Consider the following 14,965-nt stretch of genomic DNA (forward strand, 5'->3'; position numbering starts at 1 on the left):
GTTATAAATAACTGTTTATTGGCCTGATCCTCCTGAACCAGGGCCTAATGAGACATACTTAGCAAGTTTTACGGGAGGCGCAACTTTGCAGCATCGGGGACATTTGTTAAAGAAATTATTTAAAATAGCCGATCATCAAAAGGTCGTTAAATTTGTATTTTAATGTAGTGCTTTGGGAGGTTTTAAACAGATAATAATTAATTTCATTTCCCTATTTTTTTCTTATTAGGCTTTTTTTTTTTATGGAGGAGCCTCTCTTGAAATCTGAGTTGTTTTTTTAGCTGAATATTATGTGGATTAGAACAAATGAAGACTTTATTTCAGGTGAGTGACCTTGTTTTAAAAGTAATAAAATCCAAACGCCAATAAAATTCGATGCTTTGGAAGACGAGATCCACCTACATGTTGGTCAGATTCAGCCGTGATCAATGTGACATTGATTTTACCAGCCTGAAGCTCTTTTTCCTCAGCTCTTTTTGTTACTCGTTTAATTAATTTAAAAAAGAGTTGCAGTTTTAAATGGCCAAAAAAGGAGAGATATCATTCATGTGCTGCACAAAATACAGAAAATATCCACAGAAAATATCCGAAATGTATAACTTGGTTTAAAAATATCAGTGATATTTCAGACTACTGAGATTTTCACTATGTACCTGAAGAAAAATGAATAAGTCACATCTCAGCTCACATAGTAGCCCAACAATAGTGGCCAAAGGGCCTCCCAGACCGGGCCGGGCCGGGTCGGGCCGGGCCGGGCCGGGCCAGACCGTGCTCCTCCAGTCCCTCCGTAATAACTCCATTCATACGTTTGATATGAGCCAGTTAGATCACAAAGGCACATTATTTTTTACTCCCAAACCGAAAGCGTTTTCATGCTGTGCTGTTTCGGTCGTTGCTGAGGAGGTCACATCATATTTCTCCAGCAGGTGACCCATGGCTGTAAGAAATCACAGCAGAGAGGAGGGGAAATCGGATCAGCGAACACAATAAAGCAACGACTGCAGAGAAAATAACCTGTGTGTGTGTGTGTGTGTGTGATAGCGTAAAAGCAAGAAAGACTGCAATACGTATATTACTACCAGTTGTCATTGTGTTTGTTTGCTCCTGCGCTATAGTAGAAGTAGAGGACATACATTGTCCAAAAACACAAGCAGAGGGGGGGCTGAGTGTAATTCTGCTTGCCCCTGGGTGTGTGCTGGTCACTCAGGGAGTGTGCTGGAGGAGTCACAGTGCTCAGATGAATCACATCAATTTGCTACGGAAACAATATCCCCCCACCTCGCCTTGTCCAACTCTTTTGTGATCGTACTTCTTTCTCCACCATTTCTGCGCCTTCAGTCCTTCATCACATAATATAGGAACCACATTCAAAGCCTGATGACACCCCCCCCCCCCCCCCCCCCCCAACTTTTTCACCACACAGCTACCCTGGACCTACAGCTATACCTCTTTTCTTTCTCTGTGTATGGATCATTGAATGTATGCTCATAGCTAAACAACTGCATTTATTAATGAGTAAATGGAATACATTCACATGCCAGTACATTTCATATATTTTTGAGACTGATTTATTAAATATTTAAAACATTTCAATTGCTCATGCTCAAAACTTCAACTTCACTACAAAAAATGCACCATTGTTTCCAAGAGAACGACTGGAAAAAGTCAACTTTAATTCTCGCCCTGTATCTTCTCTGGCTACTGTGCTGCCACTGCCACCATGCGGTGAAGCGTGGTAGCGCACTCCAGTCGCACTTGCCGGGCTATTTCCATAACAATAAATTCTTTATTGATTCTTTTTTAGCTGCATTGCTCTTGTTTTACATAATTTACATTGGAGGTTGAGACCTAAGAATGTTATTGCAAGTGATTCCCACTGTAATGTTCTTGCAAATGACCATAAAAACTTTGAATCTTGAGTAGTACTTTACAGAAATTTTATTAATTTTGCTAGAAATGCTGACACAAAGGTGGGATATAAAAAAGTGTTCATCTTCAAAAGGTCAGTAGGTAAACACCAAATATGTGCCGTTATTGTCATATTTATTTTCATAAAGCAGCGTGTTTTTTTGGTTCCCTGGTAGATGCCACATTTCTGTCGGGGAAGTAGTCCGAGCTCGTAGATGCCGACGAAAAGTGGGGATGTTTTTTTCTGGATTTGCACCAAGGAAATGGTAAAGGGCAGGTGTGGGTTTACGTTTGCCCCCTGACTGTCTACCAGCTATATTCCCAGGATGTGGGCAGTATCCACCTCAGGCCGATGTCAGGAAGTTACCCTCCCGAGGGACTCACGAGGGAAAAAGTGACCAGAAGGAACCATTTTAGAAGTGGTAGGAACCTGGTTAAGAAGTGGTGCAGCACACAAAACACCTCTAAAGTGCAAAAACTTTTGTCTTTTTCTTCTTTTTTTACTTTTCCTCTGCTCAGAGCAAAGGGTGGTTAGTCCGCGTTTCGTCTGGCTGACTTAAGCAAAGTCAATCATAACTTTTGTTAATGATCCTGTGGTTTTGTCCTTTAATAGACAATCCAGATCAGCCGTGCGGAACCTGCCATAAACTGGCGGACATTTTTGCTTTTCATTTCTCCTCATTACAGCCTCGACAACATGTCTTTGCCGGCCCTCATTCGCACACAGTCCCCACTCACCCCCTCAGTGGGAAAAAAAATAATAAACCCTGAAATAATAGCTTAAACTGAATTATTACTTTAATACTTCACTAGAAATAACCAGGTTCCAATCATTTGAAAGGAGTAAGCTCAGTTGCCCGAGGCTACGCTGTAATGTGTGAGTGAAAGTATATAGGCTGTCACTTCAGATTAGAGAACAGCCTCAGCGTGGCTCTGACAGAGAGCCAACAGGGTAATAGGAGGTGGAAGGATCACGCTTCATAAAAATCCCACATGAATGGAGATAGGCAATGAATCTTTACCACAGTTTTAAAATATTACATTATTCTCAATCACTCCGTGTGTGTGTGTGTGTGTGTGTGTGCTCTTGTTCTGGCTACATATTGAGCACCAACATACTCATTCTACTAGCACACTGAGGACATTTTGGCTCACATATTCAAAGGGCTTTTTGAGGGTTAAGACCTGGTTTTAAGGTGGGGTTTGAACTGGGTCAGGGTCATGGTGGTAAGGGTCATGACTGCAAGCATTCGTGTCGCTCTGCAGTTCCTCTCCTACAATCTACACTAGTTTGATGGTGTGTGATACGCTGCCTGTCTGAGGGATCTGATGTGATGTGGCTCTATTTTCCATACGACAGACCAAATCACGCTCCTCTCCACTGCTCTTGCAAAGCCCCACACATCCTATTTTACTCACACAGGCCTTTATGAGGAGGAAACAATGACGTGGTGACACTTTTCCTGGTCTCTTAAACATTGCAGAGCTATAGTGACACAGAATGGCTGCTTATAGCGGAACAGACTGACCTCCACATCCACATCTGATAGCAAACAGTGAGAGCCGGGACAGGTGGTTCACATTATTAGCATCACAAACAAACTCCTCCAAATTTGGCATCCAATAATACTAGAAAAAAGCACTCCTAGAGTGCAGACCTCTACCAAGAAAGTTATTTTCACACATATTGTGACTTGTGTTCATCATTTTTTGAGTTGTATTTGCCAGAACCAGAGAGATAAACCCATAAGTAACTTAGGGGAGGTAATTAATATGGTATAATCTTAGATAATAAACAGAATTTAGAGAGTCATACAGAGAAATCCAACAGTTGACTTTCTTTTTTACTGACCTAGATGCAAACAATGACCTTGTTTATTTTAAGAAAGCGGCGTTTTGCCTTGTAGTTTATTCATTTTTGTTTATTTAACCTGATGTTGACAAGTTGTAACACTAAGATATTAACGCTCAAATTAATACTGCATTCTAGAAAAGCCCCTTTATTACACTTTACAATTCATATAAATTATTTTACTGAAAACCGAATCATTAAATTAATCTATTAAGGCAATGCACTTCAAAATGTAATTATTGTATAATTGTATTGTAATATGGAAGATAAATGGTCCGAAGTCGATGTAAATTCGTTGGTGGAAGATGGATCACTCTTTATGGCTTTCTTTTAACGCTGCTTTACTTCGCAGTAGATTAGTTGGTGCAGCCACAACACTTCCGACGTAAATATGTCAGAATATGAACATTAATTCTGCAGGAAATCTGGACCTCGCACCGTTGACATCAGACGATATTTAAGTCTATTTCTCCGGCAGTAAAGGTGAGGTCAAATCGTCGCTGCGGAGGATAAAAGCAGACATTGTTGCTGAGTCAGCGTTTAGCAATAACTACTGTCATTCTTGGTTGTTTTAAGCAGATCTGTTGACATTAATCACAGTATGTTTGTAGTTCAAAATCTCGTTCATCAGTTGCAGACAACCTGTCAATCATCTGCGTCCTCGTCGGTCACCTGACCCAAGCTCGACGTCACGTGACTCGTGTTCCATCCTCGCCATTTTGCAATGTGGGAGAGGGAGGACCATTTTTATGGCTGTCGCTTGAAATAAACCCGTTTTATGCGCTGAGGACAAGGGACATCGAGCTTTGACGTGTTAGTGAGTATGTGACCATTCGAGTCCCGCCACGTGCTTGTTTTTGTCACTGATTTACCGAGCACTTTGTCAGGTGTCCTTGTACATTCTTGCGTGAAACTGTTAGCACCGTGGCAGACTCGTGTGAGCTACCAAGCTAACTGTGAAGTTAGCCGCTAACTCCAGCCTCATTGTCTCTTTTTTTAATGAAGTTTCGTTCCTTTTCCAGCCGTCGCGGCCGCTCCAGTACGTCGGTGTTTGCGTGGATATTCGTCCAAGCGAATGTTGGGTGTTTCAGGGGAAGTTTGGAGCAAAATGTCCAGCTTCTTTCAGCCGGATGGAATATTTTTAGACAGCGAGAGAACAGGTGTTGCTTCGAGACCGGTGGGAACCGCCCACATCCGGTCTCCCTGGCAACGTGTCTAAACCGACGTTAACATTAAATTTCTTTATTTTGATGAATTCTCGCTCGCGGTGGTGGAAGAGGACTTTCTCCATGACTGTCCCGGCCACATCCTTAAATAAAGAAACGGGAAGTGCACTTGTGGTCAGAAATTGGGAAGTTCGAGAGAATATTGGATTTTTAGAGATAAAATTAGCTCAAACCACCAGTTACATAATTTCCTTCCAAATGAGTTTGTAAACAGATGCACGTGGCCTCGCCGTCCTCGTGATAACACGCTGTATGACGACATTTCTAGAATATTCTATACATTTTAAAGAATAAATATCTGTCTGGCTTCCACAGTGGATCCCTTGGTTGAATTAATCACATTTGCATGTGAAATGAATGAACATGAGCTTGCTTCTAGTTCAGAAAAGTTAGAACTTGGAGCAAAAACAGAGAATAAAAGTCCATCACATGATTTAGTCAATACCAGAGGCATAAACATTTAATCTGAACAAAAAAGTACTGATATACACGCAAAAAAAACCCATTCTTTCTTTATTTCCTACATTATAATACAGACATAATCAGCCTTTAGTGTTTTCCTAAAACATACTTTTGTTTAGAATAGCTGAAGGTTTTAGTTTTACTCTTATAATTATGAAAAGTACTTTATTGTATATTATTGATGATTTATAGAGATTTTCAGCTTTAAGATGCACCAGTGTAATGTTTGTGTTCAGCAATTGGCCTGTTTCCATTAGTTTTACCTTTTTAGCCGTATTTTAATAATCTTTGTAGTTCTTAGTAGATGTAACAAAATATTTAGAAGTACGATGAGTTGGTTATTCTGTTTGATACTTGCACATTATGGAAATGGAGTTAAACACAGTTTTGGAGTTCACAAAAACCAGGTAATTTACATAGTTTCAGTCATTATTTGTGACTAAATGATCACATGCAACATAAGAAGATGTTGGATTGTGTTTTGAGGAGAGAAAAAAAGTTGTTTCTTTCAAAGCAGTTGCGTTGAAATTGATGCTTAAATCACCGGCAGTTTTTACAGGCTCCTTTCTTTGTCCCTGCCAGGTGATGGAGGAAGTCAGCAATGTTGCTGTGCTCATCACGCACGCCTCCAAAACCGCCTCTTCCTCCACGCTGGCGGCGCTGGGACCCGTCTCACAGTCGCAGGCAGCGGTGGAAGACGAGGCCTCGCAGCAGAGACGCGCGGCCGACTCTCTCATCCAAGTTATCGAAAAGCTCAGTAAGATTGTGGAGAAGCGACCCCAGCACCAGTTCACCCTGGCTGGACAGAAAAGAGCGATCCTCCTGGTATCTTCAGAGGCGGCGCAGGACACGAGGGGGGGCGCATCGGGCTCTCCGTCTAAGAAAATCAAGGAAGACTGCGAGGAAAATGACTGTGCAGCGGTAGCACTCGACACCAGCCTGGTTGATGATGCACTTTCCTACCCAGTGTCGGAGGGCATTAACCATTTGAAGATTGCCTCCTTAACCACAACCGAGGAAGCGAACCACCCTAAGAGCATCAGTCATAAGAGGACAGCGACGTGCTATCAATGCAGCCTGTGCCCCTACCTGTCCCAAACTCTGCCGCTGCTCAAAGAGCACCTGAAGCAACACAACGAGCAGCACACTGACCTCATCCTCATGTGCTCCAAGTGCCACTTCACCTCCAGAGACCAAATCCAGCTGGAGGCGCACGTCAGGCAGCACTTGACCACCAACGACAAGAAAGGATCCACCCTGTCGGACTGCGAGGACACGGACGGAGCGCCGAAAAAACCAGAGGGGAGCTGCGCTGAGATCGGTGCCAGGAAAGGATCCGACGCCGATGCTTCCGAGGAGCTGCCGCAGAAAAAGAAGTGGTATAGCCACGAGGACTACGGGTTGTATCGCTGTCTGATCTGCAGTTATGTGTGCAGCCAGCAGCGCATGCTTAAGACCCATGCCTGGAAGCACGCTGGCCAGGTCGACTGCTCTTACCCCATTTTCGAGGATGAAGATGGTGCTCAGACGGGGAGAGAGGCCCAGGCTGCCTCTAATGCCCCTGGCTGTGAGGAGAAAATGGTCATCCTCTCTCCAGTTGTTCAAGGTAAAAGCCAACAGACTTCGCTCCCTGCCGCCAAGCTCCAGCCCCACGAAGCTCCGCTGGCAGCAGATAAGGAGGACAATATCGTGGCCCAGCCTGGTTCTTTTCCCAGCGATGAAGGAGCGGAAAAGGATGAAAGTGTGTATGATTTCAAAGAGGAACCTATGGTGGAGGTGCAGGTGAAAACGGAGGTGGAGTCCGAGGTCAGCGGCGGCGTCACACACGATAGTTTACTGTCGTCCGCTCAGAAGATCATCAGCAGCAGCCCGAATAGCGCCGGACACATCAACGTGATCGTAGAGCGGCTTCCTTCGGCCGAGGATTCGGTCCTGACGACGAACCCGCTCTTTCTCGGCCCGGACGAGGGGTTGGACAAAAGCTTGCTGTATGCTGAAGAGGCGGAGCGCCGCTGCGTCGAGGCCCCCGAGCGCGAGGTGGACCCTGGCGGCGGCGGGGAGGGCACAGTTGAGACCGACATTAAATCAGCCGCTATTAATAGCGATTCTTCGAGTGATGAAAACATTCCCCCAGCTGGTCGCAAGAGGACACACTCCGAGTCCCTGCGCCTCCACTCCCTGGCCGCGGAGGCCCTGGTAACCATGCCGATGAGGACCCTTCAGGTGCCCCCGGCCAGCACAAAGTTAAATGTAAAGAATTCGACAGCTCAGAACCAAAGCGTGGATCAGAAGCAAGAAGAGGGGGCGACATGTGGGCAGGACACTTCGGCCGGAGCTTTACTGCAGTTGGAGCTTCACAACAAAGGGAGGGAGAAAGAGATCCGGTCCTTGGGTCTGGCAGAGGGGGACGAGGAGGGGCCCGTCACTAAAGCCGGCATCAGCTTGTCATTGCTGACCGTCATCGAACGGCTCAGGGAACGCTCGGACCAGAACGCCTCGGATGAGGATATCTTAAAAGAGCTCCGAGACAACGCGCAGTTCCAGACTGGGGCGGTGGCTGGGGTTTTCGCCGGGAATGGATCAGCCGGTTACGTGTGTAACCTCCCTGGGATGGATGGGTTGGTGGCCTCCTCTGACGGGGGCCTCGTGGACTACATCCCGGGCAGTGATCGGCCCTACAGGTGCCGCCTGTGCAGATACAGCAGCAGCAATAAGGGCTACATCAAGCAGCACCTGCGGGTGCACAGGCAGAGGCAGCCCTACCAATGCCCCATCTGCGAGCACATCGCCCTGGACAGTAAAGACCTGGAGAGTCACATGATCCACCACTGCAAGAGCAGGTCATACCAGTGCAAACTTTGCCAAGAAACCTTCCACCACAAGGTGAGCTCGTGTTGATGCTGTCGTCTTTATATACCGGTACTCGGTACTCGGTCCTCTCTCTCACGGTTTGGGAGCCCACGATGCTGATACGCCAGTTTTTAGGTTAAAATCATTCATGTCCACCACCGATTCTCCGTAATCTCTTCACGAACAGAACATTTACATCAGGTTTCTTCGGCAAACCGTCAATTCACACTATTAAAAAGAGCAGGGAGGTAAAAATGTGGGAATGAAAAGCCGTAATTCCCTTAAAAAGGACACACCGTAGTGAGGAATAAACCATCCGAATCGAATTTTTCCATGATTGAAGGGATTATTCTGATTGCTAGATGTTTAACGCACATTTAAGGGGGATTTAACTCCAGTTAGCTTTGCTTCAGTTTATACTTTATGGAGCTGACAGGGACCCACACAGCTCCAAAGACCTACCGGAGGCTGATTATTCAGACGGCGGCAGCAGTCGGCGTTTTATTCATTCCTCTTGAATTTCCATCTACATATTTCAACTTCCTGTTGATTTCATGCTGCTCTGTAGTGGCCCACTACTGAAGAATCCACAAATTTGCCCAGGTTTCTGGTAAAGTTTGACAGATTCTCTCCACGAACTCTAGTTCATATAAATGTTCCCTTGCGTACGTCGCAGAGCCAAGGCGCCACCATAAATACGGCTTTATTACCCCGTATGGATTGTAATGCAGACTTTCTTCCCTATTGATTTTGATGATTTGTAAATAGTGAATTTGGTTTGTGTATCACCAGCTTGGCTTCATTCCCGTGGATCCATTCACAATGTTGGGACTATTTTTATTAATCACTGCATTGATGCTTTTCCCTCTCTAATGAGGACGTCCACAGATGCACAGTTCCATATATCATCGTCCCAGTATAAAACTGTATAATTACACACATCTGCCATGAAGGGAGGTTAGACTGGTGGCGCGTTTTATCCTGAAAGTGATGGTCCTTCAAATACAGTGGGACCTCTACTTATGAAATTAATTACGTAAGTAGAGACGCGTTTTCCATGTAAATGCGCTAATCCGTTCCAAGCCCCCAAAAATTCGGACATAATTTTTTTTATAAATCATAAAAATGCATCAAAACATGTAACAAATACATGTTACAATTAGATCACCGCACAATAAATGTAGGAATTCAGTGCAAGGCTTCTCCAGGAACAAAATAAACTTTATTACAGGCTAATCTTACATTAGCCATCATTAGCAACGAACGTTAACACTTGTGGTAACACCGCCATCTAATGGACAAACATACGAGCACCCACAATAAATCCCGGAGATGACGAAGAAGACGCTGGGATACACACAAACCTGTACAGGTTGACGTCCCTCCTAGCCAATGGGATGACAGGAAGTAAGTAGAGTGAGAAGTGTGCAGTGATTAAACCAGATGATGTAGAATTTATATGGCAGCGAGTTCTGAAATCGTTTGGCCTGAGAGGAACTGTTTCCTTTAACAAAGAAAAGTAGATTAAAGTTGGTACAGGAGAAATTCACCTCCTGTATGATATTGTCACCTGTTTCTGCCTTAATATTAATGAACGATGCCCAATGTGTGTATTTATGTCTCCCTCAGAGTCAGCTAAGGAGTCATGAGAAGGAGCACGATAACCTGAGCAGCGACACGGCCGCCTTGACCGCCACTGACGGCATGACCACAATAAAGGAAGCGGAACAGGAAATCGCAGGTACGCCACCTTTGATGTAGCCACCTGAACATGGATGGCTAAAGGCCTAGCTGCTGCTAACCCTTCACGTCAGTGCTGCGGCTTTAACAGCTCGGTTTCCCGTCCCAGATTGTGTTCTGCAGAAGTTGTTCAAGTGCGACGTCTGCGACTACACCAGCTCCACGTACGTCGGCGTGAGGAACCACCGCCGCATCCACAACTCCGAGAAACCGTATCGGTGAGTTATTAACAGAAAGATTTTGGTTTTTTTTAAATTCTAAGGAATGTGACAGGTCGGGCTGATGTTGTACCTTGTCTGGAGGATGGAGCCAACACACATGCCCACATCCACCTTTTGTCATTTATCTTTCCACTTCCTCGACGACGGCTAGAAAGAAATTTGGAAATCTGCAGCTACTGTTGAGTAATGTCATTAAAAATCATTTGGCAGCACCCTGGGATATTCTAAATGGCTCTGGCCTGGGTTTAATCCCTACTCTGTTAATATAACCCTACCTGTGAAGTGGAAACAGTGTCCTGTTGCGAAGCATCGATCTCCTTTAGCCTCACTTCGATCGATCAAAATAATCTTTTATTTTTGCCGCCATTCACCCTCATTTTGAACATTCCAAGCACGTTTGTTCTCATCGTGTTCCCCTCAGTGCTTGGCTGCTGAGTTGGTTCTAACAAAAGGCAGTTGTGGTTTGCTTGAGAAATCTGAACCTAAAGATTTGAAATAATGTTTTTCCCAACTCGGTTCTTGGTTATATTCCCATCGGACACTAGATGGCAGCATATATCCAGAAGGGGCTTGAATATAAAGTCTTGCTCTCCTAAAGTCTCCCATCTTTTTTACCACTCTCTCTATGTCAACACAATATTTACAGAATAGAGCTGGAAACCTGGTTTATAATATTGTTTTGAATTCACCAGGTACAAACTGTGTAGCCAGGAAGGGTTTTTCTCCTGTGGTAACGACACCCCCCCTATTTTCTGGGTTTTGATTCAGATTAATTCAGTGTACCTGATAATATTTATATGGGTTTGTGTGTAGCCGGTGAGTTTTCAGAGTTAAAAATTCCAAGGCTTCGAGCTGACCCAGCAACACCATTCGAACCCTAAACACAGTGGACGTGATTTTGGATTCAGTCCTGAAGGGGACTGAAAACCAGTGCAGGGAGGACAGCACCAGTGTGATGTGGTCTGTCCTTTTCGCACCAGTGAGCAGGTGTGACAGGGAGGACTGAATAAAGCCTGCCTATCAAGAGTCCAGCCTTGGTGTAATAAAAGCCTGGACAGCTCTTTTCAGATGCTTGGTGGAGATGCGGTCCAGCCAATGTCCCTGAGACTAGATGGGAGAAGCAGCAGAGTGTCCTTACTGCCAGGACAAAGGAGCAAAGGAAACATTCCTTCGTCACACGGGGGGACATTGGATATTGTGGAGGTGGAGAAATGCACCTGGGTGTTAATAGACCTCAATAATCAACTCAGGATACTGGTATTTATCTTGATACTGGTATTTTCCGGTGTTCATGTGCATTCGATATCCAGAATTCCATCATAACCAGATCCGTGTCAACACGCCGAGTAAAGGGAGACGGTGACGGATGGGCGGAGATGCAGAAACATCGCGATCCTTTCTTTTTTTCATCACGTTTGAGGATTGTTTCATGTCTTCTCTCTGTCCGACAGGTGTTGCAGCTGCGATTTCGCAACCACCAACATGAACAGTTTGAAGGGCCACATGAGGAGGCATCCTCAGGAGCATCAGGCCATGCAGCTGCTGGAGCAGTACAGGTGAGACACCGCGGACGTCTCGTCCTGGGGACAAATGGAGAGTAGCAACGATCACGTCAACGTCCTCAACGCAGCAGCTCCCTAATCGTCACGCCACCAACTATCAACATCATTTATTCATGTTTTGGAGATTTGAACATTGAAATTTGACATCGGGGAGTCTGACAACTGGGCCACAGGAAGGAAACACTTTAAAGAGTGCTGAAGACTTGGGGATTAAAGGTTAGAAGTGGGTTTAGGCTAACATTAGAAGAAGAGGGTTGGACTAACCCTGAGAGGGTCAGTGTTTGAGTGAGAGCAAATACGTCTCTATTTTTACATTTGGACGATCGTTCCTTTGAATAACGCCTCTGTTGTTGCTCGTCAAAGGCCGTTTTATTCTGTCTGCTTGCCTCCTTCAGTGGTGGCGAGAGTTTGAGCTGTGATGTTTTCAGATAGAAGTTGGACTGTCAGAATTCAGTTGGGGAATCTTAATCGGCCTTGATTTCACTCCTGTGACGTTCCCGTCTCCTCCAGGTGCTCGTTGTGTGGCTACGTGTGCAGCCACCCCCCGTCACTCAAGTCCCACATGTGGAAACACGCCGGGGACCAAAACTACAACTACGAGCAAGTTAACAAAGCTATTAATGAGGCCATCTCCCAGAGCAGCAGGTAAAAGCTTTTCCAGCCCCTGTCCCCTGTCCCCTGTCCTTTGACGCTTTTCTGGTCTTGTTTCCAGAGGAAACAAAATTAGATTTTACTTTCTTAGACTTGAAAAACCCTTTAAAGATCAGTATAAAATGAAAGATGTTGAGGACGGCGTTCAACACAAACGTGTGGTTTTTCTTTTTTAGCTGCATCAGTAATGGTTGGACATGTTAGAGACGTTCTCTTGTCAATAAAAGGCAACTGTCTGAGATTGAGAGGAGATTTAAAACCATCACCATCAGATTTTTAACCCCCCCTCCCCCTCCCCCAGGGCTCCGCAAAGGTCTGCAGGCATGGACATGGCGGCAGAATGTCCCCCATCTGTCCACCCGTCAAAGGACAAAGCAAAAGCCTCGGCAGAAGCAGCCGTGGGGTCCGTCGGCGTGTCGGTGGACGGTCCCGGGTGTGTCCTCCCGGGCGCCACAGACCCTCTAGAGCCCGGCGTGTCTGTGCAGTACCCGACCCTCAGCCAGGCTCCCGCTCCGGGGGCCGGCATGGAATACTGCGTCCTCCTGTTCTGCTGCTGCATCTGTGGCTTTGAGTCCACCAGCAAAGAGCATCTGATGGAGCACATGAAGGATCACGAGGGCGACATCATCAGCATCATCCTGAACAAGCAGCAGCAGCAGGCGGAAGCGCCGCCGCGTCTCCAGTCAGCAGAGTGAGACCACCACCTCCTCCAAAGGCGCATCACAGCCATTCGCTGCCAACAGTCTCCACAACGACCCCTTACCTCAAGGTGATGTGTTTTGAAGGCGCCTCGTTACCATAGTAACTATGGGTGGCGCGAACACTTCCAACTGCGAAGACGGATTTGACCCGTTAATATTTATGTCAGCTTTGAAGATTTTGTGTTCCAGGGATGAGGCTAAGATCTGACCCAAGTATCTTAATATTTTTATGTCACTACACAGTAAACAGAATGAGTTCATACCTCAGTAAACCTTTTTTTTTCCTGCAGAAATGGAAATTTTCCAGAGAACTGCTTGGCAACGAGGCAGCTGTTGTAGTGTTACTGTAATTAACGTATTTAATCTGAGGCAGTTTTTAGCCAAGTCAAAGGTCTTTGTGCAGCTTACGTTTAATATTTACTGTAACACTTCCTTTTATGCATGTTAGTTATGTGTCTTTACATTTCAAAGAAGCAAATGTTTATTTTTGTTTTGTTTGGTCGTTTTTACAGGGGTATTCATACAGGAAAGACTGAATGTTGTCACCAACAACAACACAAAAGTGTGACAGATATTTTTCTAAAATTTTCTCAGAAAAAGGGAAACGGTGAAAAAGTGGAATTGTATATTTCATAAGGAACGGTGCCTAAATAGTTAAGAGTAAATATACTGTGCTGAGCGTGAAATACCTGTTTTGGCTTCACGGTTGTGGTGCTTCATTCACTTCAAGAGTCGTCATGATGCATAATATTTCTGTCTGACATGATATTTTTGTAATAAAAAGACTTTTGTCCATGTATTTTAAGTCAAAGTTTCCCCTCGTCAAGCACATTATTGGGACATTATTCTGTCCCACAACAGCTTAAACCACCTGACCTGGAGCTCTCTGCTTCTGCTGCCCATCCCGATAGTCACCAGTGAGGAAGTGACTTTGACCTTCAGACACCGCCCTGAAGGTCAAAGTCACAGCGCGACTGCTGGTTTTAGCTGAAGTTAGAGACCTGCAGCTGTGAGTAGAAGCAAAAAGAGGCGCAGCACTTTCAAACACGATTACATGTGTGAAATTGTGGTTTGACCTGTGATAAATGAAGAGAGCGACGCAGCAGTTTTTGGGATCACAACAGCTGCTATGAAGAAGGTGCGAAACCTTTTAACTTCGTATAAAAACAAGCCCAAATATTCAGCATGTGCACATATTTTTTTAGATAAAAGTATCAAAACATGTTATCTGACCTTTTTAAAAAATATATATTTTTAATAGTCATGTGAAAGGGAGCTGAGGGGAATAATTTGATATTTCATTTTTGGGTTAATTCCTCACAGTTTGAAGATCAAAGCTGCGCGTGTTCAAACCAAAGATGAGGGGAGGAGTAACCTGCTTCTCCAGATGTTTCTGCTCGTTTGGGAACCAGCATTTAAACGTATGAGCTTTACTTTCTGGTTATTTATTTCTAGAATCACACGTCGCTCCTTTGCCGCTGTATTTTTGATAATAAAGACAAAAAGAAGACAGCCTTTTCTCATTTGTTCACCCCGAAGTTGCGCAACAGAAGGTCCTCAGGTGGCACCAACAGGTTCAGGCATCTATCATCATAATATATAATAAGTTTCCCATCATGCATCTGTGTGTGCGGTGAAAAAAACAATGAAAATAAGGGATTACATCATTGTTGTGCAGTTGAACTGTCTCACAGTGGAGCAGGAGATGGTTGCTGATTTACCCCTGGAGATATTCTGGAACAACCTCTGTCTTAAAATCAAAACAGCCACGTGTTCAAGACAAAAAAAAAAA

The 14,965-nt window shown here is 44.9% G+C and overlaps 1 protein-coding gene across 3 annotated transcripts; it reads left to right on the top strand.

Annotated features, from left to right (window-relative positions):
* The first annotated feature begins 4,445 nt into the window (after positions 1 to 4,445).
* Positions 4,446 to 13,980, top strand: znf507 (zinc finger protein 507). Of its 3 annotated transcripts, none has more exons than XM_011609514.2 (7): positions 4,446 to 4,581; positions 6,031 to 8,331; positions 9,928 to 10,039; positions 10,148 to 10,256; positions 11,711 to 11,815; positions 12,332 to 12,466; positions 12,774 to 13,980. In XM_011609514.2, the coding sequence occupies exons 2-7, from the start codon at positions 6,034 to 6,036 to the stop codon at positions 13,165 to 13,167; spliced, it is 3,153 nt and encodes a 1,050-aa protein (XP_011607816.2). In that variant the 5' UTR covers positions 4,446 to 4,581; positions 6,031 to 6,033; the 3' UTR covers positions 13,168 to 13,980. The 3 variants fall into 3 exon arrangements, with proteins under 3 accessions (XP_011607816.2, XP_011607815.2, XP_011607817.2); XM_011609513.2 differs by having other exon boundaries at positions 4,449 to 4,577; XM_011609515.2 differs by having other exon boundaries at positions 4,456 to 4,573.
* The last annotated feature ends 985 nt before the right edge of the window (positions 13,981 to 14,965 follow it).

Source organism: Takifugu rubripes, chromosome 13, assembly GCF_901000725.2.
Source record: "Takifugu rubripes chromosome 13, fTakRub1.2, whole genome shotgun sequence".
In the NCBI taxonomy this organism is placed as follows: domain Eukaryota; kingdom Metazoa; phylum Chordata; class Actinopteri; order Tetraodontiformes; family Tetraodontidae; genus Takifugu; species Takifugu rubripes.

Excerpts from the sequence above, each read along its gene's own strand:
- znf507 (XM_011609514.2), top strand. The coding sequence starts at position 6,034 with ATGGAGGAAGTCAGCAATGTTGCTGTGCTCATCACGCACGCCTCCAAA. Across the intron at positions 10,040-10,147 it reads AGCGGAACAGGAAATCGCAG|ATTGTGTTCTGCAGAAGTTG; the intron begins GTACGCCACCTT and ends TTCCCGTCCCAG. Across the intron at positions 11,816-12,331 it reads CAGCTGCTGGAGCAGTACAG|GTGCTCGTTGTGTGGCTACG; the intron begins GTGAGACACCGC and ends CGTCTCCTCCAG.